Source organism: Capricornis sumatraensis, chromosome 19 (genome assembly GCF_032405125.1).
Source record: "Capricornis sumatraensis isolate serow.1 chromosome 19, serow.2, whole genome shotgun sequence".
Taxonomy (NCBI): domain Eukaryota; kingdom Metazoa; phylum Chordata; class Mammalia; order Artiodactyla; family Bovidae; genus Capricornis; species Capricornis sumatraensis.
Genome location: NC_091087.1, coordinates 71,581,913 through 71,609,069, shown reverse-complemented (window position 1 = coordinate 71,609,069; position 27,157 = coordinate 71,581,913). Strand labels below are relative to the sequence as shown.

The window sequence follows — 27,157 nt, the reverse complement described above, 5'->3', positions numbered from 1 at the left end:
CACTGAGCCACTGGGGAAAGTCAGCTGGGCTCTTTGGGGCTTCTCAAATATTTCAAACTCTCTCCTGCTTCCACGCCTCTTCCCAAGCCACTCAGTCTTCATGGGACTCGCCCCCTTGTCTTCTAACCTGGCTTACTTCTGCTTCTCTCAAAGCTCATCAGCTCAGGGCTATTTCCTCCAAGACACACCTCTCACCAGCACTGCTAGGAGTGCTGGGTGACCCTCCCACATATTTCCCGAGCATCCGCTTGCCTGACCATTATCAAAGCACTTATGAGGATGTTTTGAAGCCATCTGTTCACCTGACCCCCTTCTCCACTAGACTGTGAGCTTCTTGAAGACAGGGACAGGCCATCTTCAGCCCCCAGAACAATACTAGGCACAAAGCCGGTCCCCCAGGAAGGCACCCAATGGAGAGCTGTTTCTAACACGGATGGCAGCCATTCTAAAAGTACGGAAAGATCCCTGAGAGTCGCTCAGGGACTCCATGAGGTCAAGACTATCCTCACAGTAATACCCAGATGTTACCTGCCTTTGTCATGGCCTGGCATGTGTGCTGAGCATGCATAAGGGAGGTGGGCAAGAATGCTGTGCCTTAGCCCAAACCCTTGCTGCCACTGAGTGTGGAAAGCTGGGCTCACGGAAGAATGTCTTTAATGAAGCTGCACAATCAGTTCAGTTCAGTCGCTTAGTTGTGTCCAACTCTTTGTGACCCCATGGTCTGCAGCACGCCAGGCCTCCCTGTCCATCACCAACTCCTGGAGTTTACTCAGACTCATGTCCACTGAGTCGGTGATGCCATCCAACCATCTCATCCTCCGCTGTCCCCTTTTCTCCTCCCACCTTCAATCTTTCCCAGCATCAGGGTCTTTTCCAATGAGCCGGTTCTTTGCATCAGGTGGCCAAAGTACTGGAGTTTCAGCTTCAGCATCAGTCCTTTCAGTGAATATTTAGGACTGATTTTCTTTAGGATGGACTGGTTGGATCTCCAATATCCTAACATTATTGTTAAAGCACACCCTGGGGAACATGCCTCTTTCCTCTGTGTGAGGAGTAGAAAGCATAGGGGGGCGGGGGGCTCTCAGCTGCCCAAGGCTGTCTCAGGGCTGAGCATGGGCAGCCCTGTGAGCTCTGACTCTGGGAGCATCGTTTTCACCTGTGTGGCAGACTGCATTATTCAGACGGGGTGCTCTGGAACCATTCTCTCAAAAGTGAATGAAGTGAGCCTGTCCCATCAAGAAAAACAATTGACATTGTTTGCTGCCAATGATAAAAATCTGAGCTCTTAAGGAAAAAAAGCCAGAACGTTGGAAAACTTTTATCAGCCACTGTGAGCTGGAAAGCCTCCTAATAGTTTTCCGCTACTTGGTGGTGATATTAACCCACGTGATTCTTCTAAACTGTATAATGAAATGTGTCAACATTTAGAAGATCTGTGTAACAAGAGTCAATATTTTTTGAGTGACCAAAGCGTGACATCAGAAAATCACGCGGGGTCCAAAGAGATGTTCAAAGACCAGATGGACCAAAATGTTTGAGATCCTCTAACCTCCAGACTCAAACTGAAGGACTCCGAGGAGAGAGACACAAAGGCCCACACGTCTCCATCGAATCTCCATCTCCTCCCGTCCCAGGAATCGGCCGTGTGCCCTAGCAGTTAGAGATAACTCCCTGTACTTGCATCTGACAATGGGACTGTTGCAGCTTGAGCTTTTCTCATTTCAAAGGAAATGTGCACCTTTCAAAAGCGGGGAAAACTGAGACGTGATGTGGATCAGAAGGAGGCCCGTGGACCAGGAGCCACAAGACCTGTGCTCCAGCTGTCCAACCAGGGGCCTGGGGTGCCACCGGGTGAGCTGAGCAAAGCATCCAGCCTCCAAGACGACAGTGACTTTACTTGCTGCCGGAGGAGCCCTTGTGTGCCTGCAGGGCCCCTGCATCGAGGGGAGACCTGCAGCTGAGCTCCTGGACCACAGGTGTCCCCAGGCAGGCGTCAGGTGTCACCCGACAGCATCTGGTAGCAGTACTAATCCTCCAAAAGGCAGGGGTGTCGCAAGTCAAGGGTTACAGTCGGCGAGGGAAGGGGCAGGGGCACCACAGGGCGGGACCGTGGGCCCCAACATTTTTGGCACCAGGGACCGGTTCTGTGGAAGATGTTTCCATGGATGGTGGCGGGGAAGGTTCAGGGTGATTCAAGCACATTACATTTCTTGTGCACTTTACTGCTATTATTATTGCATCAGCTCCATCCAGGCATTAGATCCTGGAGGTTGGGGACCGCTGCGGTAGGGGATTAAAAGGTACAAATTATCAGGTATAAAATAAGCTACAAGGATATATGGTATAGGGGAACACAGCCAATTTTTTTACAATAACTATAAATGGAATATAACCTTTAGAAATTGTGACTCACTAGATGGTACACCTGTAACTTATATACTATTGTACAGTAACTATACTTCAATTAAAAAATTTTCTTAAAGTCAGTGGGGTGACATGGTATTGAGAAATGAAGTGGAAAAGGCCGGAATGAGGGAAAAGTTAAAAGAGCGCTTAAACATCTGTGCTCTGAAGTCAGCAGGTGTCTCTGGAAGGACCAGCCGCACAGGAATCCCCACATTCTTCATCCTGCCCGATTCCTATCTCCTAGGAGCCACCTTTCACCTCTAAGCAAACACAAAACGCTTACAAGCGTCTCCACCACAGAAGCCTCGCCAGAGTCACTAACATGGTTTACCTTTTAAATTACAAAGAAGGGACTTCCCTGGCAGGCTCTATCCCTGCTCTGGGAAAATTCCACCTGCTGCAGGGCAACTGGGGCTTTGGGCGGCACCAGCGGTAGAGCACCCACCTGCCGGTGCAGGAGATTTAAGAGACGACAGTTCAGTCCCTGGGTGGGAGAGACCCCCTGGAGGAGGCAAGGCAACCCAGTCCAGCATTCTAACCTGAAGAATCCCATGGACAGAGGAGCCAGCCTGGTGGGTTACAGTCCATGGGGGCGCAAAGAGTTGGACACGACTGAAGCAACTCTGCGCGCGTGCACACATGTGCCACAACTACAGAGTCTGAGCTCTAAAGCCCAGGAGCTGCAGCTGCTGAGCCCACAGGCTACAACTACCGAAACCCTGGCGCCTAGAGCCTGAGGTCTACAATGGAAGAGTCACCAGGAGAAGCCCGCATACCAGAGAGAGTGGCCCCTACTCGCTGCAACTAGAGGAGCACTCCACCTGCCCCCCAGGCAGCCAGAAAAGACAGGAAGAGCCATCAGAAACACCCCGGAGATCCTCCTCATGCAAACCCAACAAAAAGCCCCTCCAGGCCACTCTCCCACCTGCGGTTCTGCTGCCCCATCAAATCCTCCTCCTCACCACCGAGTGCATTCACAGAGCTGCTGCTGCCTGGCTGTCGAAATTAAACATCTATTCCCCCCCATTTAAAGACAAACAAGAAGAAGCCACTGTTTGTAGAGGAAAAAAAATCCACATCATTTCAGATCTCACCTAAAATAAGTCAAAGCTGTATGTCTCTGTCTGGTTTTGGTACCGGGTAAATGGTGGCCTCATACAAGGAGTTTGGAAGTTTTCCTTCCTCTGCAATTTTTTGGAACCGTTTCAGAAGGATAGGTGTTAACTCTTCTCTAAATGCTTCATAAAATTCACGTGTGAAGCCCGCAGGTCCTGGACTTTCGTTTGTTGGGAGGTTTTTAATCACAGTTTCAATTTCAATGCTTGGGATTGGTTTGTTCACATAAAATAAATTGGCGTTACTTGTGAGACAAGAAGGGGGGTATATCATTACCTTATTAGAAGGTGTGTTTTTCAAACAAAGTCTCACCGACCTCAGTTTAAGCAGCACAGGAAATGCAAGCTCACAGGTATCAAAGTGACAGGCAATGCTCGAACCATGAAACATGGGTTGTACAGGAATCAAACAGAACAGAGTTTGAATATTGGTTCTGCCCCTCCTGAGCTGTGCGATCTCAAGCGAGTGACTGCCTCTCTGAGGCTCAGCTACGTCACCTCTAAACATCCCAAGTCACCCCCATGACAAGTGAACACCCCTCTGCTGTATGGGGTCACCCGACCTGCCCACCACCAGACAGCTCTGAAGAGTAAGGAGCATACAGGCCTGGCAGAGGGTGTGGCACAAAGCCACTCACTCAGCGGTGCTCCCCAGGCGGCCCAGTGGAAAAGAATCTTTACTCGCCAAAGAAGGAGACTTGGGTTCAATCCCTGTGTTGGGAAGATCCCCTGGAGAAGGAAACAGCAGCCTACTCCAGTATTGCTGCCTGGAGAATCCCATGGACAGAGAAACCTGGTGGGTTACAGTCCAGGAGGTGGCAAAGAGTGGAACCCAACTGCGTGACTTAGCACGCACAGACACTCACTCAGGAACTGTCTTTGCTAGAATGATGACCACCAAGACCCCTGCACGACTGCTGCCTTGCACCAGACGTGCAGCTGTGGCCTGGGAAAGCGGGGAAGGACCAGCAGCTTCTTGGCTCCGAGATAACTGGTCCATTGGGTTTGGATTCACTAAGGATGGGGTGGGGGAGGGACGGTGGATGGGAGGCTCTGAATTCTGTAAAAGACAGTTAACACTGTTAACACGATCCCTTATATAATCTATTATTCTTTTTTTTAAAGATGTTTTTGATGTGGACCATTTTAAAGTCTTTATTGAATTTGTTACAATGTTGCTTCTGCTTTGCGTTTTGGCCACAAGGCATGTGTGAGCTTAGTTCCCCGACCAGGGATCAAACCCATATTCTTGAAGGTGAAATGCAAACCACTGGCCCACCAAGGAAGTCCCAACCTATTCTTTCTTTTATAGTTTTATGCCCTATTAATTTAAAAAAATACTTGAAAATAAAATTGGCTCATTTGACCTTTTTTTTTGAATTCTTTTTTTTTTTTTAAGATGAACTTTCACCCCGAATCCTTTTAGGTCTTTTCCAGTCTCCAGGTTTCCATGACAACAACAGCTCAACATCATCAGTGTTTGGGGGAAAAAACAGCATCAACCCTTAGAAGTGGTGATAAGAGAAAAATAATCTACCAGATTATTCTCTCTACAAACAACAACAAAATCATATAAATGTATAAGCTAGGGTATTAGAATTTCTGCCTCCAAGTTTAGAAGAAGAACAAAAGGTAAGCTTCTGTTCAATTTGTTTCCCCTTAAATCAAAAGCCAGTATTTCTCTTGCAGGAGACTGACATTTGCTGTCCCTGGTTGAGAAACACAAAATTGACAAGGTTAGAACTGCAAAGCATACAAAACGGGTTTGCTCAGCATAATAAGATTAATCATCTTCCCTTCAGAAAGGTAACTAACGAAGATTCCTGGGCCAAAATGCGGTACATTTTTTTTTCCCAAGGGCGGCAACTAATTTATTCAGCCTTAAGGGGCAAGATGGGGAGCTGACAGAGTGTGGAAAGGAGTTTTTGGCAGAGCAAATTAGAGATCCTTTGGCTTATGGCCCCTCTGCCTCCTCTACTTGTTAGCCATGGATCAGAAGAGAGAATTATTACACTTAGAGACACTTTGTCCCCTTCACTTGCTGTAAAAACCATATAAGAATGTTTAGCTTAAAGAAAAGCAAATTGTAACAAAGCAGTTGGTAACTGAGATGCTAGTCACTGGGGAATGCCAAACAAACTATTCAGGAGGCTCTATTCAAAGGTTTATATTATTTCCTTGACCCCTGAAACATTCCGCAACCCCGCTGAGAGGCCTGTGTCCTCCTCCCACCCCCTCCCACTGCAAACCAGCCCTAAATCTTGACTCGGGGAGTCTCGCTGGTATGGAGGAAACCTCTGCGCCAGACACATTATAGTGGCCATTGTAAAGAGCGGGAGCAGAGTGCAGAGAGGAAAGGTCACCCAGAGGTGCCTGGCAGGGCAGATGTTCCCACGGGCACCTGAGTGCAGGAGGGTTCCTGCAAAGGCCGGGGGGGCTGCAGACCAATCTGCAGCTCACAGTTAGTGCTTCCAGTTCCAGCAAAGAAGTAATAAAGAAGAATCTTCATCTGGATGTCACCTGAAATCTGCACTATTCAATTCAGCTTAGAAAGGACTCCTTGACTGACTTCTTTCTCAGTTCATACCCAGCAGTTTTGGTGTCGTAAGGACAAAGTCCCGTGAAAGCCCCCAGGCACACCTGACTGAGGAAGCCAGCCTGCCACAGCTGCCAAGGTGTCACGGTCAATGTCTGCCATCCCGAGCCACCCCCACGACAAGTGTACACCCCTCTGCTGAGCAACTCCTGCTGTTTAGTTGCGTCTGAGTCTTCGTGCCCCCAGGGACTGCAGCCCACCAGGCTCTTCTGCCCACGGGACTCTCCAGGGAAGAATACCGGAGTGGGTTGCCACTTTCCTTCTCCAGGGGGTCTTCCCGACCATGGGATCGAACCTGCGTCTCCTGCCCTGCAGCTGGATTCTTTACCACTGAGCCACTAGGGAACAACTATTTATGGTTCACTCGTGAGCAGGGGAACACACACCCTCAAAGACAACAGGGGCTCTGCCCTTGCGTATGTCAGGACGCAGAGTGTGGAAAGGAGAGGAGGTGAGCCCCAGAAAGCCTGGGAGGGAGCCCCACGGTGGGGAGACAGACACATCTGGATGCGGGGGTGGAGAAGAATTAGGAAATGCTGCACCACGTGGTGGGGCACTCTGAAGTTCACAAGGCGCTGTCTGCTAGGGTGTTTGACTTGCCAGGATCAGGAAGCCCACTTTAGGGCAGGGAAAACTGAGGTTAAATGATTGGTCCCAGGAATCCGAAAAGGAGCCACCCACTCCACCCGGCTTGGGTTTTGAGGCGCTGAGTCCTAGAAGGGAGGAATGTGTTTGAATCAACACATGATTTGAGGGCAGCAGAGAAGGAAACGCCTGGGGCCCGGCTCTGCAGACTGACAGCTGTGAGTCCTGGGCGGGGGACTTAACCCCCAGCTCCTCAGCTGTGAAAGAGGCCAAGCCCGGCCATGCCGGGGGAACCGCTGGTGCAGGGATGGGCTGAGAACGACAACACGTGGTAAGCTGCAGATACTCAGCAGATGTGGAATAGCCCTGTCCGGCTTCACAGGCCAAGAGCCAGGCCTTGTAACTGGGAGACACAGATTCCTGCGGAAGCAAGGGAAGGAGGCAGGGAGGTGAGTGGATCTAGACGCGTCAGTAGACCCGCCCTGAGCTCTGCTTTCGCAGGACAAACCTTGGCACATCTGGCTGCCTGGCCCTGCGGGCGGCTGTGACCGACGACTGTGCCACGGGGCCCTCCTGGCACCTCCAGGGCACTACCCGCCTACCAGCCAGGCTCTCCCATGAACGGGAGTCCAGCGCCAGGCCAGCATCCACGGAAACGGTCCTCAGCAGGCCCTGCCCTGGGCAAGCACCAGCCTGTCATTGGGTCCGACTGGTCCACGGACCCTTTCCCAGTCCCCTGGGCCCTGACGGGCTTCTCGTCCAGGTTCTGACTCAGAACAAAAGCTGGCGGTGTATTACCCACTGTACTATCCAATACCCCAGAAGGGTCCAGGGCAGCAACAGTCATCATGCTTGAAAACGGCTCTACAGAAGAGAAGAACTTTCATACAAAAAGAGAGGGCTAGGAAAAAAAAAAGAAAGAAAGAAAAGAGAGGGCTAGAAACCCTTAAAAGCCACATGTTTCAATACAGGGGAGGTTTTCCCGTGCCGCCACCCCCACAACCCTCCACCAAATGATGTCCAATCAGGTCAAGTCTAAGCAAAAATTGAGTTACCAAAAGACATATGGTGCTCAGAGCCTTCTGGGTTTTGAAATCACAGATAAAGGATTATGGGCTGATTTAGAAGCTAGTTCTCCCTCGGGCCACTGGATCTTAAAGCGTCTGAGATAAACACACAGGAGGGAAACCAGGCAGAGCCCAGCCTGGGTTCCCCAGCACCTGTCAGAACACCGGATACGACTTCTGGGCACGTCTCTGCCCACGTTTTCAGCCAGAATGGAAAACCCACACAAGTGAGAGGCACTGCTGCGAAGCCAGTGGTGTCCCCACTCTTTACGATGACTGGGGGAGAGAACAAGAATTAGAAATTTTAAAAAAAGCAAGGCACTTTACCCAAGATGTGGCCTCCGAAAGAGCAAGATCAACATTTGGCAAAGACGGTAAGCAGATAAGGAAATTTACAGGTTTAAGACGAGGCTATGGAATCCAGTAAAGACTCTTGTAATGGCTTATGCTACAACCAGAAGGCTGGGTGTCAGGTTTTTCTAAAAGCGAGGGTATCTATACATAATTTTTCCAAGGTCCAGGAAAGCCACCACCACCACCACCACCATCACAAACTGTGCAGAACAGAAGGTGCAATGATCTATATCATATTTTAAAAAATAAACCCTCTTATCAAGGTTGATTACCAACCAGATCAATGCAGATACTAACACATAGTAGGGGACGCGGCACCGTTCAAAGGACCCTGGGATTTGTCAGGAGGCTGGGTTTGGGGTCTGTCACTTTCTGAACCGAGTGGTCTTGAGGAAGTAACTTAATAGCCATCAGTCACCTGATGGAGCTCACCATCTAAAGTCAATGTGACCGCTGAGTATTTATCTACCTCACCTCCGAGTGTGGCTGTGAGAAACAGATCCAAAGGTGCTGAAAAACTGTAAGATACTAGAGTGGGAGGTTAGGCAGCTTTATGCTGAGTCACGTTTTATGGTCAGTAAATGAGATGAAATAGCATGTGTCAAAATTACTCTTGAAAAAATCCCTTCTTGAGAAGTCCACAGTGTTCCACACTACGGTTCTGCATAAACTGTAGCACCTCTCAATGAATCCTTTCAATGCTGGAACAAATTACAGCAGCTGGCCTGTGTTTAGAGGCCATGTCAACCCCCAAAAGGTAAAGAAACAGAATAAAATTGTGTGTATATACATACATATACTTTTTTTTTAACCAAGTGTGTACACAAATATGTATAAATCCATGAATGCTGAAAGCTCAGACACTGACTCCACTCTATGATAACGAAGAGGCTTTGCTACGTGCAACTGTGAGTTACTTCACTTTTGTAAACAATAACAGCGTGTTTCTGGGAATACTGAAAAGCTTTTCAGTATCAGGAAGTTCTCCCTCTGCCTTTCGTGATAATTTAAAGATAGCCAGGCCCCTTGTCTAATTTTAGTATTCGGTTTTTTCATTCAACAAGCATTTACTAGACACACATATGACCCAGGCTCTGTGCAGAGCCACGGGAAGGAAGCAAAAAGACAATACAGGCCCCCACCCTCAAGGAACGTGCCAGCCGGTGGGTGGAAACAAAGGCTGCACAGATAACCAGAAGGTGGACTGGAAGGAACCAGACAGCATTTGGAGGCGTATGTGTTGGAATTTGGAAATGCAGAAGTGACCCTGGATAGATCACAGAAGATTTCAACCAGGAGACAGTGTGTACTACTTCAATATGGAAACACAAGGGGATAAGGACTGATAAAGCAAGACTACAGAGCCATGGATACTCCTGGCATGCTGGGAAAGCAACACATACAGTGGACAGATGGATGGCTCTAGCACTGACGGGTGCCCACATGGCATCGGGAACTAGGCTAGACCAACGCAGCTGCAACCATCAAGACCACACACAGGTAACACAGTCATAAATCTCTGTATCTCAATTCTAGACAACACTGCTGGACCTCTTGCGATTGCCCTCTGACCCCTCCCTGTCCTCTGTGCTGGGAGGCTAACCCTGGCAGGGGTGGGGGATGCAACACAGCCCCCTGATCCCCTCTGGGTGTGCCCAGTGGGACAGACAGCAGCAGATGGGCGGAAGGGAGGAAAGCGAGGTAAGGGTGTTTACTTTTCACCACTGGCAGAATCAAGACTCAAACCCAAACCTGTCTGTCTCCAGAGCCCATGTTGAGCCTCGGGGATGTAACCTGGTGACAGGCTACAGGAGGCCTTGAGAGAAACACACAGCATCTTTTGTGCTAATTCTCAAGAGTCAGTGACTCATTTCGGATACATGTAGCCTACGCTTGCTCATCTTTTTAAACAGTCTTGCGAGCACGATGCTCCAATCAGACATTCACGTCAGTAGATGGTGCCAAATGTGCAACAGCCATCTTTAAATAAAAAAAAGGGCACAAAAACTCAGAGATATTCCAAGACTCTGGGCCAGATCCTTTCCTAGACCCTGGGTCTCACACCTGCTGTTTCCTTTCTTAGGTTCTTAGCTAGTTGAGAGAGAATGCACGCTATTGGTGATCAGAAGGCGTATGTCATGGAATTTCTCTAGCAAACATATGCCCTTCATCATCTTTCTAAACTGCCCTAAAATTTTTTCCACCACCACCTCCCCCATTCCTAGGAGAGCTTAGACACTTGTCACCATTCCCTGCTTGTCAGAGGGGCCTTTGTCGCTGGTGGGTCGTGTACAGGACAGTGTGAAGTCTGAGCCCTGTTTCAAAGGACTCCACGCCACCATTCCGGAGCCTGGTCTCGCCCTGACATCAGGGCGGGGAGGGGAAGAGCAGACATTTTATTAGAGGGATTCCAGAGACAAGATGTTTAGACTTTACCCGGGACAGGCTGAACAGAGCTGCTGGCAACGCACGTGGGTGCGATCCAGTGACGCCCAGCAGGGGCTCTGACCGCCTTGAACTCCGAGGTAATTACCCCTCTCCCCTCGCACCCAGCTTTGAACCCTTAGTCAGACATTGTTCGGTTTGGGATTCTGTAACTCGTGAAACTGGAGTTTTACAAAAGGTTCTGCAAGGGGAATAAGCCAGTTACAAAAGGACAAATACTGTAGGATTCCACTTATGTGAGGTCCCTAGAGTAATCAAATTCTTAGAGACAGAAAGTGAATGGAGGGTGCCAGGGCCCCAGGGAGGGAAGAATGGGATTCATTGTTGAATGGGGACAAAGTTTCAGTTTTGCAAGATGAAAAGAGTTTTGTGGACCGATGCTCGTGATGGCTGCACACCATGAGCATGGACTTCATGCGGAACTGTACACTCGAGAATGGCTAACACGGGTCAGTTTCATGTTAAGTGCAAGAGTCAGACCTGACTTAGCAACTAAACCACCAGCACTACCACAACTAAAAACTGAAACAGGGTTCTAAAAAGGGCAAGAGAATAATGAATGGGATGAGACTGCTGCAGAAAAAAACACAGAAAGAACTAGGGCTACTGACATAGTGAACAGTTTCAAGAGGGAGGGGATATAGCCACACCTACGCTGGTTCATATTGAGGTTTGCCAGAAAGCAACAAAATTCCGTAAAGCAATTATCCTTCAATTAAAAAATAGATTTTTTTAAAAAAGGAGTGAACAGTTTCATTAACACTTTACTATAGGAGAGAGGACAACACACAGAGCATGCCGAACCTCTGTAAGTGAGCAATTACCAGACCGAAATGATCGCTTCCTATTTCTACTCTGGGATGACTCACTCTCCGGTCCAGGGACTGAGGGCCCTGATGGGTCCCTCTGGGATCTGCCGGTCTGGAGGGAAATCAGGGTTCGCAGGGCACGGGGACACAGGCGCCCGGCTTGGGGCCCCAAGAAAGCCTCGCCCAGATTCATTGTTGTTTAAGACTTTGTGGAATTTGTTTCAGTACTGCTCCAGTTTTGTGTTTTGGGTTTTTCCGGCCATGAGGCATGTGGGATCTTAGCTTCCCAACCAGGGATCAAACCTGCACCTCCTGCATTGGAAGGTGAGGTCCTTTTTTTCTTTTTTAAACTTGAGGAAAATTGCTTTACAATGCTGTGTTGGTTTCTGCTGTACAACAGCACGAATCAGCCATAAGTGTACATATATCCTCTCCTCGCAGGCCGCCCTCCCCTCTCCTTCCCACCCCTCTAGGTCATCACCGAGCGCCAGGCTGGGTTCCCTATGCTGTATATCATATAACAACTTCTCACCCGCTATCTGTCCACACACATGGCAGCGTATGTAAGTCAATGCTACTTTCTCCACTCGTCCCACTGGCTGCTTCCCACACTGTCCACGAGTCCTTTCTTTACATCTGTATCTCCATTCCTTCCCTGCAAATAGGTTCATCAAGACCCTTTTTCTAGATTCCATATATATGCGTTTATACGAGATTTGTTTTTCTCTTCCTTCAGTTCAGTTCAGTTGCTCAGTCGTGTCCGACTCTTTGTGACCCCATGAATCGCAGCACTCAGCCATAAAAAAGAACGAATTTCAGTCAGTTCTAGTGAGATGGATGAAACTAGAGCCTGTCATGGAGAGAGAAGGTGAAGTCCTCACCACTGGGCCACCAGGGAGGTCCCACTGCCGAAATTCAGGACACGCGAAGGAGGTGGGGAGGTGTGGGGCAGGGTTCCTGCGGGGAAGCCAGGGGCACAGCATGTGTGAACAGGTGTCAACCAGCGGGCTCCTTCAGACACCACCCAGGGGGTGGCATCTTAGGGCACTTGGGAAGGGAGGCCGCCTCAGGTCGGGAGAGCAGGCTGGAGGCCGTTCGCAGACTCGATCCCGCATCCTCGGGGCAACGGGCAGCTCCCTGGGGACTTTGGGTAACTCAGAGATAAATGAGACTCCTGCTCTACAAAGGGTGGCAGGTGTGCGATTTGAAGGGAAACGCAGGTGAAGACAAGGCAATGTGTCCGGAGACCCCCTTGGCAAGCTGGTGAAAGGACCTCAGATCCAACTAGTAACAAGTGCGTGGCTTCTTCCAGAAGCAAGGGGCTGACGAAAACAATCTACACCCTTTCGTGTCTGTGACCAGTCCCGTCTTTGGATCCATCGCTCACTCATCAAACATAACTGAGCACTTCATAGGCTATGGACCGGGGAGACAGATGCCTGGGTTCAAATCCCAGCTCTGAACAGGACAAGCCAGGCAGCCTTGAGCAGGTTTCTCAAATCTGGGGGCCTCTGTTTCCTCACCGGTCACAATGGAGATGAGCACGGAAGCCACCTCAAAGGGCTGGTTGTTAATGTTCAGTCATGTCTGACTCTGCGACCCCATGGACTGCAGCATGCCAGGCTTGCCTGTCCTTCACCATCTCCTGCAGTTTGCTCAAATGCATGTCCATTAAGTCAGTGATGCCATCCAACCACCTCATTCAGTGAAGGTTAAACAAGGGGACAATGGTACGTGCTCAGACCATGTGACATCTGACGTTGCCCGGTGAGCCCTCCAGCACTATCTGTCTCCCACTCCTCCCCTGCCACTACACACACACACACACACACAGTGCCCGGCCCTGGGCAGGGAAAGATGGATGGGACACAGCCCCTACCTTGGAGAAGCACAAGCTCTGGCTGGGAAATAACATCTCTGTGTTGTCAGAGCTGTAATTAAGCACAAGACGCAGTCTGAACACACATTTTTACATAATTAAATTATATCAACTCAATACAAGGCCGTTTTCTCGGCAGGCAAAGAAATGACACGCAGAGCCAGATTTCAGTCTTTGAGAGCAGTGGAGTGCGGGCAAGGCTGCTTAATTACTTTCTAAAGGACAAATTCGGTGAAGCCATGCTCACTGGTCATTATCTTTATTATACGGCCCGTGCGTTCCCGGGGGAGTAGTCTCTATGTTTCACACACAGGACGGTTCAGCATGACAAGGGACTTCACGCTACATGAAGTATCATCACTCAGTTCTGTTCCTAAGGATTTTGAACTGTTGGTGACACTATAACTGGGGCTACTGTGCCCAGGCGTGCTATAGATGACAGTCCCAATTCTACCAGCACTTCCCTGCTGGCTCAGTGGTTAAAAACCCGCCTGCCAGCGCAGGAGACCCAGGTTCAATCCCTGGAGTGCCAAGGTCCCCTGGAGAAGGAAATGGCAACCCACTCCAGTATTCTTGCCTGGAGAATCCCACGGACAGAAGAGCCTGGTGGGCTACAGGCCACAGGGTCACACAGAGTCAGACAGGACTTAGCGACTAAACAATAACAACTCTAAGCAACTGCTCGACCGGAACTTATTTGTCTAAGAATGGTAAAAATTCTTGTTACACAAAATAATTTGGGGGGGGGGCGGTGCTGATTTAACAGTTCAATCCTTTTTTATGGCTAAAAATGTTGATTTTTCCAAGAACTACTTCACTGGGTCAATTCCTCTGGCTGAATATAATTTGTGTTAAGCCTATGAAACCGCCTCATGTTGTTGTTTAGTCACTGAGTCGTGTCTGACTCTTTTGCGACTCCATGGACTGCAGCCCACCAGGCTACTCTGTCCGTGAGATTTTCCAGGCAAGAACACTGGAATGGGTTGGCCATGCCCTCCTCATTAAAAAAAAAAAAAAAAAAAAAATATATATATATATATATACATATACACATTATTTCAAGGATATTAGAAGTGGCACCTATTTAACCTCGATTTAGCATACACGGTACAGGTGAGGTGTTTTGACCCCTGCGTGTATATTTCACACGCCCACAACAGCCATCAGGATACCCACCAGGCGCAGGCTCTGCTGAGGAGCAAAAAAATACAAACACGACCACCAGGAGCCTCTGCCTGGAAAAGGGTGACAGTCTAACAGGCGATCTGAAACTAAATCACCGTGACAGGCCTCTGGGATCGTGGTGATGACAGAGGTTTAGTGGCCACCAAGAAAGGACCCCCTCACCAGACTCAGGAGCCGGGGGTGGTGGCTGGGGAAGCAGCTGGGAGTTGAGACAGTCAGCTGCCTCTTGGGGGCTTGGGTGCCAGAAAGGTGGGGGGACCCTGAAGACTTTCCAACAGGACGGGGTTTCCTGGCTCAGATCGGTCTTTCAGAAGGAGCATTCTAACTCCAACTTAAGTGAGCTCACCTTTGCCATGCATTCCGGTGCCATCCATTTATACACTGCAAGTGTGAAATATCAACATGGTACCCGCTCAGTCGTGTCCGACTCTGCACAACACCATGGACGGGTAGCCCGCCAGGCTCCTCCATCCATGGGATTCTCCAGGCAAGAATACTGGAGTGGGTTGCCATTTCCTTCTCCAAGGGATATTCCTGACCTATGGATTGAACCCACGTCTCCTGCATCGCAAAGGTTCTTTACTACCTGAGCCACCAGGGAAGCTCCAATCTACATACTGATGGCTCTCAAACATCTCCTCTCCAGGACAGACATCTTTCTGGCTCTGGTTTCTGCCTCCCACGAGCCAGTCAGCCCCTCGGCTTTAGGTCGCACAAGCCCCAACTGAACCGTTGTCTGCCTGTCCGCCCTCCCAGCTCCTAGCTAGGCCTGCGGCACTCACTTGGGTGGACGCGTCGGGGACCTGGGAGGCATCCTCAGTTCCTCTTCCTCCTGCCCGGAAAGGCTGAAGCCCAGGTGAGGCCTGCCCCCAAGCAGCCCTCTGGAGGGAATCACCACCATTCTCCCTGGGTTCACACGACAGCCCCCCTCTCTCCCTCAGCAGCCCCCCCAGCCCCTCCTCCGCACTGAGGGGAGAGGCCTTTTCTAAAACTCCCTAAAAATCTGACCATGTCACTCTATCACCTCAAAATTCTCCATCACATTCTCTCTGCTCCCCAGAAATAAGACCAAACTCCTAACATGGCCCAAAGGCCCCACAGGACACTGTCCGCCTCATTTCAGCTCTGTCCCGTTTTTCTTTCTTTCGGGGGAAGACTTTCAGTGTCCGAAAAGGTCCTTCCCCGGCCAGGCCTTTGCACCCAGTTTAGAATGTTCTTTCCTGGCCTCTCCCCACCCCTGTGGGTGAGTAGCTTCCACTCCCCAGGGAAAAGCTCACACAGGCCTTTCCAGGTCCCATGCCCGGCCCCTCTCCTGAGCCTGCTTCTCAGCCCCGTCTATGCCCAGGGTCAGTAAACAACTGACCGAGAACATGATGCTGAGCGTCCAGCTCCTGAAGGGCAACGCACGCTTCCTTTGGAAAGCCAGGGCCACGTGGACTCCACCTGTGGCTGGAACCCTTAGACCTGCGTAGCGAGGAGCTCGGTGGGTACTCAAGCACGTGTTGAGTAAGAAAAAGGAGCTGAGACTGGAGGCAGAAAGGCTGGTTTGCGGCCGCTGCCCTTACAACACACCCCAGATGAGCACTGACCCGGGGTCTGAGTAAAGCGGGGGCAGGAATGATGAGATCCGTGGGAGAGAAGGACTCTCCCGTGGAGATGGGAGGCCAGGGGGAAAGACGCATGCAGGACACTGACGAGGGGAAACCGATGCTTCTAGGGAGGACATGTTTTAAACATTTTTCATTGTCCTGGGCACATTGTAGGGATGCACTCGAAATTGGCTCCATCTGCCAAGTGAACTTAAAGGCCTCTCTCTCCATGAATACGCTCGCCTGATCGTCTCTGTCCTCATTATCCTTAACTGTGAGCTGCCCATTGTCCGCGAAAGGTTCTTTGTGAGAATAATTTGCAGTCCAGGACAATGATGCCTTCCCCTCCAGAGGGCACAGAATGAAGGATACAGCCAGTGCTGGACCCCACCGCAAGGACGCACCGTGACTGAGACCCCATCCAGAGAGGCTGGCACCTCTGTTCTCCCCCTCTGCAGATAGCCAAGGTCTCCTGTGGAACTCCCCACCTGGGGCAGGCTCTGGGCTCAGCGATCCCACCCTCTTGCATCATCCAAGGCTAATGGTCAAATCTGTCCCTTCACAGAGAGGATAGTTTATTAAAGACAGCGAGTTTAAATCTTTTCCAGAAAGCTGGCAGGATAAATATGCTACTGCATTTTAAGACACAACCAAGTACCCTTGTAAAAATGTAGCTTTCCCCACAAATAGTATTTTCCAATAAAGATACGTCTTGAGAGGAAACAAAATTGAAAGTATGTCTACCTAATTCTTGATTGGAAAATAAATACTTTAAAGAATGAAAATCTTCTAAAGAGCTATTTCTTTAAAGGAAACCAAAGAGGATACATACTTGCTCCGGGTGGCATATAAGACAGCCCCCGTCCCACACGACATGGAAACAAACATGCTGCTTTCAGCAGAATATTTAACTTACGTGTCCAACATCTAGTGAGAAAAACATGAAGCTTTGGTGGGGAGGGCATGTTGATAATACTTACATGCCATTTACAATTTGCAGCAAACTTTTAAAAAAGTTTTCCATGTGTCTGGTGGCATTTAAAACATTTTGCTAATCCTAGAAATCCTCAATTAATAAGCTAGGATTTTAAAGATGAATAATTATAGTTTTCCTGAAAGAGACTTTTGTAAGTGGCACAAAATACCATTGGTTTTAGGTCCTTAGAGAAGCTGGTTTTGCTACTAAAAGCAAAGCTTTAATGTTCAATTTTCAATGCTATCATAATTAAGTTTTTCACGCTTCTAGTTTTATAGCTCGAACAGACTTTGACAGTAGAAACAAAGATGTTATTTCTTTTTTATCTACTCTCCACTCAACTAAAATGTTTATTTTTTAAGAGACTATATGAAAAAGCTTGTATTATCTCAGAAATTAACGAGAACAGACTAATAGTTACTTTTAAGCCTGGTTTGGGGAACTTTCCATCAGAATGCTTGGGTTTGTTTATAATGTCATAAAGGCTTGTGGTTTGGCTATAAAATATATTCCCTACCAGAATATCAAGTATACCAATTAAAAATTCTCACTTAGTATGGGTGCTTACTTGGCATTTTCTTGTAAAAACTATTTTCTTTGGATTTTGCTAACAGAGAAAATCTAACTCAGTCCTCAGCCACCACAGAAGAATACATGAGGTTTGAAAAGACTTCATATTGCTGAGTTCAGAGTGATTTCTTCACACGAGTTCCTTGACCTTGTTTCAAACCCAACATGAAAATTGGCCAACATGAAAATTCTAACAGAATCAGAGTTAACAGAATCACAGATGCCAAAATATTTCTAAGATTTTAAATAAAATATTCTTATATCCCTCAATATAAAAGCTTAGAAATAAAAACAAGTTTTCATTTATTTAGAAAAAAATAAATGGCAGTAGCTGCGGCCGTGAAACTAAAAAATGCTTGCTCCTTGGAAGAAAAGCTATGATCAACCTAGACAGCATATTAAAATGCAGAGATATCACTTTGCCAACAAAGGTCCGCAGAGCCAAAGCTATGGCTTTTCCAGCAGTCATGTATGGATGTGAGTGCTGGACCATAAGGAATGCTGAGCACTGAAGAACTGATGCTTTTGAATTGTGGTGTTGGAGAAGACTGTTGAGAGTGCCCTGGACTACAAGGAGATCAAACCAGTTAATCCTAAGGGAAATCAGTCCTGAATATTCATTGGAAGGACTGATACTGAAGCTGAAGCTCCAACACTTTGGCCACTTGATGCAAAGAGCTGACTCACTGGAAAAAAACTCTGATGCTAAGAAAGACTGAGAGCAGAAGAAAGGGATGACAGAAGATGAGATGGTTGGACGGCATCTGGCATCACTGACTCAATGGACGTGAACCTGAGCAAACTCTGGGAGATTGTGAAGGACAGGGAAACCCGGTGTGCTACAGTCCCTGGGGTCACAAAGAGTCGGACTCAACTTAGCAAGTGAACAATGACAACAAAGTTCAAAAGATTGCTGTAGTGGCTTCAGAATGTCATTGGGAGCAGGAGGTAGCAGGGACTTGACAGGCTATGGTTATTAACAAGTAGCACCTGCAGGGGAAGTCCAGTTTCATCAGAAGTGGTAGCTGAGCCACGTATAGGCTGTAGAAAGGAACATGGGAAGATCTCTCACAGCACCTTTCCAGGCAAGACAGAAAAAAAAGCTATCAGCCAGGATCATAACCTTTAAGGCAATGACCAACTTCCATGTTATTACAATACTGAAATAATTTTATATGTGTTGGGAGTATTTACAGCATTATGGTACAGATTACAATTATGCTGTATTGCAGGAAATTACCCCTAAAATAAAAAAGGAAATTCCTCCTTAAAAAGAAAAGGGAAAAGTATGGAAAAAAAAGCGGGTTAGCCACAATACATGTAAAACAGACAAGAATTTTAGGTGAAAACTGATAAAAGGCAACAACGTGAAGTGGCAAGCAAAAGAACCAATATGGTCTTGGGCTACATTCCTAGAAGTATAGACTTTAGAACAAGGGAGGTGGAGTATCCAGCTCTACTCAGCTCTATTTAAAAACCACGCTTGGAATACGCAGATGTTCAGCTGTGTTAAATTTAAAGAGGCATATAAGTGAGTGAGTGAAAGTTGCTCAGTTGTGTCCGACTCTTTGCAACCCCTGGACTATACAGTCCATGGAATTCTCCAAGCCGGAATACTGGAGTGGGTGGAGCCTTTCCCTTCTCCAGGGGATCTTCCCAACCCAGGGATCGAACCCAGGTCTCCAGCACTGCAGGCAGATGCTTTACCAGCTGAGCCGCAAGGGAACCCCAAAGAGGCATACAGACAAAAGAAAAGAAGTATAGACTGGGCAAACCAGGATGATGAAGGGCCTAAAACTGTCTCGTGAGGATTTCTTTTTTTAAAGGTAATGTTTATCTGGAATCAGACCTGAGAAGGACTGTCTTCAAACATGGGATGACCTGTACATGGAGAAGAGATTAAACCTACTTCCTATGGACCCAAGGGGCAGAACTTGGGCCAAATTTTGACTGCATTTAGCAACTGACGGTCTGAATCACACAAAGAGGGAATGGACTGCGTGCAGAGATAGTGAGTTTTCAGTTCTTTGGAACTGCTCTAACATGGGATGAATAGCCTCTGGAACAGAGATCTCAAGCCCTGGAGGGCTGGGTGGATGGAATCAGGGGATGACAGGACAGGCAAGGAGGATCAGAGACACTGCCCTCTCCCTGAGTTCAGCGGGGGATGCTCCCCGGGATTTATCTGCCTGACATTTGCGTTCCTGGGTGAGCTGTACTTTGACGAAACATTCAGAGGCTTAAGAAAGGAAATCATGAGATGAGATCACCCCGTCAAACTCAGGTCCCCTCAAACTCTGAAATTCTTGTAACCTACGGCATCTAAGCCAACGTGTGTGTTGACTTGTTTTGAAGAACTGTGATTGATGGAAGAATCCAAAGTGACTCACAGAAATGAAATAGCAACAGTTACGTTCTTCCTACCTACTTCTTTCCGTCTTTCATCCAGTTTCTTGACTCCCCAGTCTCATACCAACAAGGTATAATAAAAAGAGCTTGATGCTTCAGTTCAGTTCAGTCGCTCAATCCTTGTCCAACTCTTTGCGACCCCAAGGACTGCACAGGCCTCCCTGTCCATCACCAACTTGCCGTGCCCTTCTCCAGGGGATCTTCCCAACACAGAGATCGAACTAGTATCTCCTACCTCTCATGCATTGGCAGCAGGCTTTTTCCCGCTAGCTCCACCTGGGAAGCCCAACAATAGACACAGTTCAGTTCAGTTCAGTCACTCAGTCATGTCTGACTCTTTGTGACCCCATGGACTGCAGCACACCAGGCTTCCCTGTCCATCACCAACTCTCGGAGCTTGCTCAAACTCATGTCCATTGAGTCGGTGATGCCATCCAACCATCTCATCCTCTGTTGTCCCCTTCTCCTCCCACCTTCAATCTTTCCCAGCATCAGAGTCTTTTCCAAGGAGTCAGTTCTTCGCATCAGGTGACCAAAGTATTGGAATTTCAGCTTCAACATCAGTCCTTCCAATGAATATCCAGGACTAATTTCCTTTAGGATGGACTGCTTGATGTTTAGACTTCAAAAAATTCAGACTAGTTCCTCAAAAATGTTAAACCCAGAGCTACCATACGCCTCAGCAATTCTATTCCTAGGTAAGTGTGAAAGTGCGTCAGTCACGCAGTCATGTGCAACTCTTTTCGACCCCATGGACTGGAGCCTGCCAGGCTCTTCTGTTAGTGGAATTCTCCAGGCAAGAAGACTCGAGTTGTTTGCCATTCCCTTTTCCAGGGAATCTTCCCGACCCAGGGACTGAACCTGGGTCTCACGCACTGAAGGCAGATTCTTCACCATCTGAGCCAACAGGGAAGCCCTACTTTTAGGCACCAACCAAACAGAAATGAAAACATATGTTTACACGAAACCTGGATATGAATGTTCCTGACAGGATTATTTATGGCAGTCAAAAAGTAGAAACAACCCCAATGCCTGTCTACTGGTGAACAGAGAAATAAAGCAGGGTCTACCCGTGTAACAGAATATTATTTGGCCATAAAAGGAATGGCGTTCTGGCACACGCGACAGCGTGGATGACCTTCAATCATTACGCTAAGTGAAAACAGCCAGATGAAAGGCCACACGCACGATGCCACTTATACTGAATACTCAGAATCCATAGTGACAGAGAAACAGGTTGGTATGGCCAAAGGGCCAGGGCAATGCGGAATACAACCTAGTGGGTGCTGGGGTTTCTTGGGTGGTGATGAAAATGTTCTAAAATTAGATACTGTTGACGCATGCACAGTTCTGTGAATATACTAACAGCCACTTAACTGTATGCTTTAAAAAGGGAGAATTTTTATAGAAAGTGAATTATCTCTCTCAATAGCTGTTATTAAAACAAACCAAAAAAATTCATACTGGTATCCAAGCCTTACTAGTTGTGTGGCCTTATAAAGTTAGAAACATCTCTTTGAGCCTCAGTTTCCTCCTACGCAAAAGGAAGGGTTTGAAGAAAAAAAATGGAGTAAAAGATGGCAAGTATTTCCCAAACAGGAAATTGGCTTATAAATGACAGCTTTAGTCTACTTTCCAACTGTTGTAGTTTTTTCTTAGGCGGACAGAAGTTTGTAATTTCTAGCTCACTTTACAGAGTCCTAAACAGTTTGGAGAAAAAAACACTGCACACATTTCCTAGTGAAATGAGACAGCCAGTATCTAAAAGGAGCATGGGTAGTCTTTTCATGAGGCTAGATACTGCCTATGCTGACATTTAATATCCACTACAAATTAAGTACGAGAGACAGTAAGGAAAAAAATACAGTGGAAACTAGAGATTTTACTCATTAGAACAACGTTTTCTCTTCCTTCCTTTTCACGTTTATTACTAATTTCTATCTTGATCGCACCAGAAAGACGTTAACTGCGGCAGTCATCCAAATAACAAGTATGGGATGCATTTTCTGAAGCTGATAAACAACTATGACTTTTTGGTTCCTGTCACCATCGAAAGCATGGCGTGTGCTCAACGTATGAACGTGGATGGGTTCATCTACTGTGTGGTGTAGTCCTGCCATTGTCATGGAAATCTCTAATTCAAAAAGAACTTTTTGTCACTGTTGCCAATAAAATACCCAAATGTTTAATGTAATGCTTGGTGAAATGGTGTTCCTGTGATCCACTGCTTTCATTGAATCATCATAGTCATTAATTGGGTTGTACTCATTTATATTTTCACTTAGCAAAGGCCTCTTAAAATGAGTAATTTCTCATCCAAACATCTGCTGCCTAAAACATCACCAGGGTGACAGTCACTTCTACCGCAGAGACCATTCTCGCTTTAAACTTAATTCATAAGCTAACCAAAAAAAAAAGCACAGAGCTAAGAGCTTTGTAAAGAAAAGTAATTCAACTGTTACGATTCAGTTGTATTTTGCATTGATCTTATTGCTTGTTTCTAAGCTATTTTAAAGTCATTTTTTTCCTACGGGGACATGGGTAGGGAATGGATGGATTGCAAGTTTGGGATTAGCAGATGTAAACTATTATATATAGGGTGGATAAACAGCAAAAGTTCTACTGTGTAGCTCAGGTGCTCTTCAGAAAAACCATAAAGGAAGAGAATATTAAAAAAGAATAGATATACATGTATAACTGGGCCATTTTGCTGTACAGCAGAATTTAACACATTGTAAATCAACTATGCTTAAATAATAAAGTCATTTTTCTTTAAACTGTTAGCCATACAATATAAAACCTGGTTTTTACTTTCTTCTAGACACTTACCAGTAAAATTCCTTACCAATATCTCTAACACACATTTAAAAGAAAAGGCAGAAATCCAGAATGTTCATGAATAGATGCACAACTTCATGCCTGAACTGCTATTTAGAAGCAATATGACCAGCCCCTAAACAACTGCTCAAATATCTACTTAATGTTGTGGAGGATAAGACCGTTTCCATGACTCTCAACTACATATAAGAAATTCCAGTGGCCAGAAGGGCACCAAATACATTCTATCCTCCTTCAGCTCTGAAACTCTTGTTAAATTTGGAGAGCAAAAACTTTCATCCTTTCTGCTGAAGAGGCCATTACAAGTTAATGAAGGCTCAGATGTGATTAACATGAAAATTACAAGCTGCCAAAACTATAAGACTATATACTCTCCCATGAAAAAGATGATAAATTTCGCCAGAGGTTAAAATATCATTATAGATCAACCCGGTGATCTTAATTGCCAAGGCTAATACCTGCTATTTGCAAACAGGTGTCCAATAACTAGAGATATTCGCCTAATCACAAATACAACTGCAAAATAAATTGCTCAAGTCGTCAAAGCGTCTAGAATTCCAAATGATTCCACCTGTACTAGAGGCACATTCTAGAAAATACACGATTTTTTTTCTTTAACAAGTTTCTGGGACCCTCTAAAAAAGCAATAAATCCAACATATAAAAAATTGCATGGTTAACTTTTGTGCGTGAATGTTCTGATAAACCATGCAGTCTGCTGTGACAATCTTCAACCCTACTAGTGAAACTAACATCTTTGAAACGTAAGATTTTATGTAATTTTTAAAGATGCCATATTGATAGCTATTAATATTTCCTCCCTGTAAACAAACAAACAAACAAAACCCAAAAGTATCACCCCGTAAACAGTCGAAACACTTTGAAGCCCGGTTCACTCTGCCTGTCCATTTAAACAGCTCTAGATTGCATGAAAGTGTTGATGGTTTCATCAAAGTAGAACGGAATGGATCTGAGTCCATGCGCAGCAAACACTGCGCACATCCTCGAAGAAGCGTTTTGTTATTAAGTGATGTGTTTTCCGAGTTCTTCATCCACACATTTCCAAACAGATGTGAGTTTGGAAGCAGAAAGCAACACGTCCCCGCGGAGCCCCAGGGCGCCCGGGCCTCCCCACGCGCTGCCCGGCCGGTGCACCCGCGCGGGTCTCCCCGGGACCGGCCGCTCCCCGCGCGCACTGGCCGGAGCCCGGAGCGGGAGCCGGGAGCCGGGAGCCGTGAGCCGCGCCGGGGCGGGGGCGGGGGCGCGGCGAGGCGCGGGCGGCCCGGGGGCTCGGCAGCCCAGCACAATGCGCCCGCGGCGGCGGGAACCGCGCGCCCCTCCGCAGCAACTTTGCGCGGCCTCCCCGGCCGCCCCGGCCTCGCCCCTCGGCCCGCTCCGCGCCGCGGCCCCCTGGCCCGCCCCGGCCGCCGCCCCTCCTCACCGTTGCAGAACTGGAGCAGCGAGGACGTGTCGTACAGGCTGCTGTAGCTCGAGAAGCCGTCCTCCATGCTGAGGCCGCCGGGCAGTGCCCGCTCCCCCGGCCCGGCCGCGCCGCCGCCCGCTCACCCCCACACTGAGCCGCGCCGAGCCGCGGCCGGCGCTGGCGCTGGGGCCGGCCCTGCCGCGGCGGCGGCCGCCGCCGGTTACCATGGCAACCCCGGGCCCGCCGCCGCGGCCGCGCGAGCCGGGCGCCCGCTCCGCCCGCCAGGGGGCGGCCTCGGCGGGGGGACGTGGCCGGGCGGGGCCGGGGCGGGGCTGGGGCGCCGGGGAGCCGAGGGCGGCGCGCGGCCGGGGCGGGGGGTGCCGCGGCCGGGCCCCGCCTCCCCGCGCGGCCGCCGGCTCCGGGGTTGCGGGGGGACGCGCTGGGACAAAGGCGGAGCGGCGGCGGCGGCGGCGCGGGAGGGGGCGCGCGGGGAGCGGGGGAGTGGCACCCCAACCCCACCCCCGGCCCCGGCCGGGGCAGCCCCTCCCGCTGCCGCTGCCGCCGGCGCCCGCGCTCCCCCGGGGGCGTTGTCCCTGCGCGCCCCGCGGGCGGCTCCAGGACCAAACATGGACAACTCGCGGGCCCATCTCGGCCGGGTGTCCACGTCGGAGCAGCTCCACTTCTGGCCACGTCCTGCCAGGCGCGTCCCTCTCTCCGCGCGTTCTTCCGCCGCGGCCAGGCCCTGCCTCGTGTGAGAATCGGCGCCGGGCTGGTGACTCGGCTCGAACCGATGCGGCTTCCCACGTCCAGAAGGGGCCCTCCAGATATCAGGCTGGAAAGGCCGGGGTCTTTAAGGGGAGCTAAAACATCTGCCGGGCTCCCTCCCACCGCTGATCAGCCCCTGGGGTGGAGGGGAGATTTGTCACATAAGACACTTGTTAACTTGCTACAGGACCCACGGGAATCTCTACGTATTCTATCTCAGAGAGACAGGGAGGCGGGACAAAGTACCACAGAAAGGAGGAAGCGCGCAAATCCACGGGGTTGTCATGTGGATAACCCTGACCCTAACCCTAACCCTGCGCGTAGTGCCAGGCACTGACCTGGACTGAAGTGAAGATGCTCGCACGTGACGAGTGAGAGAGAGTGTGAGTTTGACGATCCTCTGACTTAGTCCAGGAGTTGGCCTTAGTCCGGGAGGCCTGGTGTGCTGCCATTCATGGGGTCGCAGAGAGTCGGACTCGACTGAGCGACTGAACTGGACTGAACTGAACTGGCTTTGTCAAGAATAGACGGTGCAACATTTTTGCTCCTGGTTACACAGTAGTCACAATTCACTTACATGTTCAATTCTGACTGGTTTCCAGTTGTAGGCATTAGCTCCTGTGCTCTGTGCTGTGCTTGGTCGCTCAATCGTGTCCGACTCTTTGCGACTGTAGGCCGCCAGGCTCTTCTGTCCATGGGCTTCTCCAGGCAAGAATACTGGAGTGGGCTGTCATGCCCTCCTCCAGGGGAATCTTCCCAACCCAGGGATCGAACCCAGCTCTTGCGCATTGCAGGCGGATTCTTTACTCTCTGAGACTCCAGGGAAGCTCAGGGTTGAACACAAGTAGGTGAAATGAGAACTGAGTAGAAAGTTACTGTTAGGAAAACCTGGGGGCCTTGCTGGGGTTCAGAGGTGGATGGGGACCTCTCTTTGCAAAAGCAGAGGGCAGGGTCAGGGATGGGACCCCGCCGCTCTGTGCCTGGCACATGGGTTAGCAGGACTGGCATTAGATGCTGTGGACAGACGGGAAAGGTTGAAGCCCCGTCCTGGTCAAGGAGACCAAGAACAGAAGACCGCACAGATTGCTAAGAGGAAAAGTACACTGGGATGGGTGAGGAATGGGGTGGGCTGGTGGCCTGACCCTCAAGGGCCACAGGTGCTGTGGGTTTAACTGTGACCTGGGGTTGGAAGGACAGGGTTAATGACTGTGGAGGAAGCAAGCAGCAGGGGCTGCTGACAGGCCCTTGGGCTGACCTGCTGTGAGCGGACAGTCTGTATTCAGACAGTGGGGAAATGAGAGTGGCCTGAGCTAAGAGAGAGCCAGCAGGGCAGCCTGAGCCAGACCCGGCAGGAGACAGAGGGAGGCAGGAGGCTCGCATGCCAGCAGGTGGCTGACACCAGCAGTGTTGGAGATGAGCCTGATGCTGAAGCTGCAACTCCAATACTTTGGCCACCTGATGTGAAGAGCTGACTCATTGGAAAAGACCCTGATGCTGGGAGGGATTGGGGGCAGGAAGAGAAGGGGACGACAGAGGATGAGATGGCTGGATGGCACCACTGACTCGATGGACATGAGTGTGAGCAAACTCCAGGAGTTGGTGATGGACAGGGAGGCCTGGCCTGCTGCAGTCCGTGGGGTCGCAAAGAGTCGGACACAACTGAGCGATTGAACTGAACTGAGTGTGAATCAGACCACAGGGGCCAGGGCCTGGAGCTAGAGCACCCTAGGGTGTCTGCAGCTCTCTGGAAAGGAGCACTCAGGGCCCGGACAGTGAGAGGGAAGAAACAAGCTGAGAGATGGGCTGGAGGGAACCTGCTCTAGGACAATACAGCTGGAGAGGCAGGAAGGCCAAGCACCAGAAGACAGCAGACCTCCCACTAGAAATGCCCTGTAGCAACTGGGGATCCAGACCAGCTGGACAGGGAAAGACGGAGAAGTGGGAATTGTGTGCAAAGAGGCTGTAGCAGGAACACTCTAAAGGAGAGGATGGAGGGTGGGAAGGGAGCTGGACAGAGCCTTGGAAAGGGAGGAGAGAAGGAAATTCCGAAGGAGCTGAGAGGCAGGACATCAGCCTAGTGGGCTGTCTCATTAAGCAAAGAGCACAGAAAGTTGCACGGAGGTGGGCCTTTCCCAAGGTTCTCTGCG

General features: G+C 49.1%; 1 protein-coding gene across 2 annotated transcripts in view; it reads right to left on the bottom strand.

The window, feature by feature from the left end:
* EML1 (EMAP like 1) overlaps positions 1 to 24,350 on the bottom strand; it is a 132,113-nt gene extending 107,763 nt beyond the window's left edge. For both annotated transcript variants that reach the window (XM_068991382.1, XM_068991383.1), the window contains exon 1: positions 24,264 to 24,350. In XM_068991382.1, coding sequence (XP_068847483.1) covers positions 24,264 to 24,330 — 67 coding nt within the window. In that variant the 5' untranslated portion in view covers positions 24,331 to 24,350. The remainder of the gene's footprint in view (positions 1 to 24,263) is intronic.
* Between the last annotated feature and the right edge of the window lie 2,807 nt (positions 24,351 to 27,157).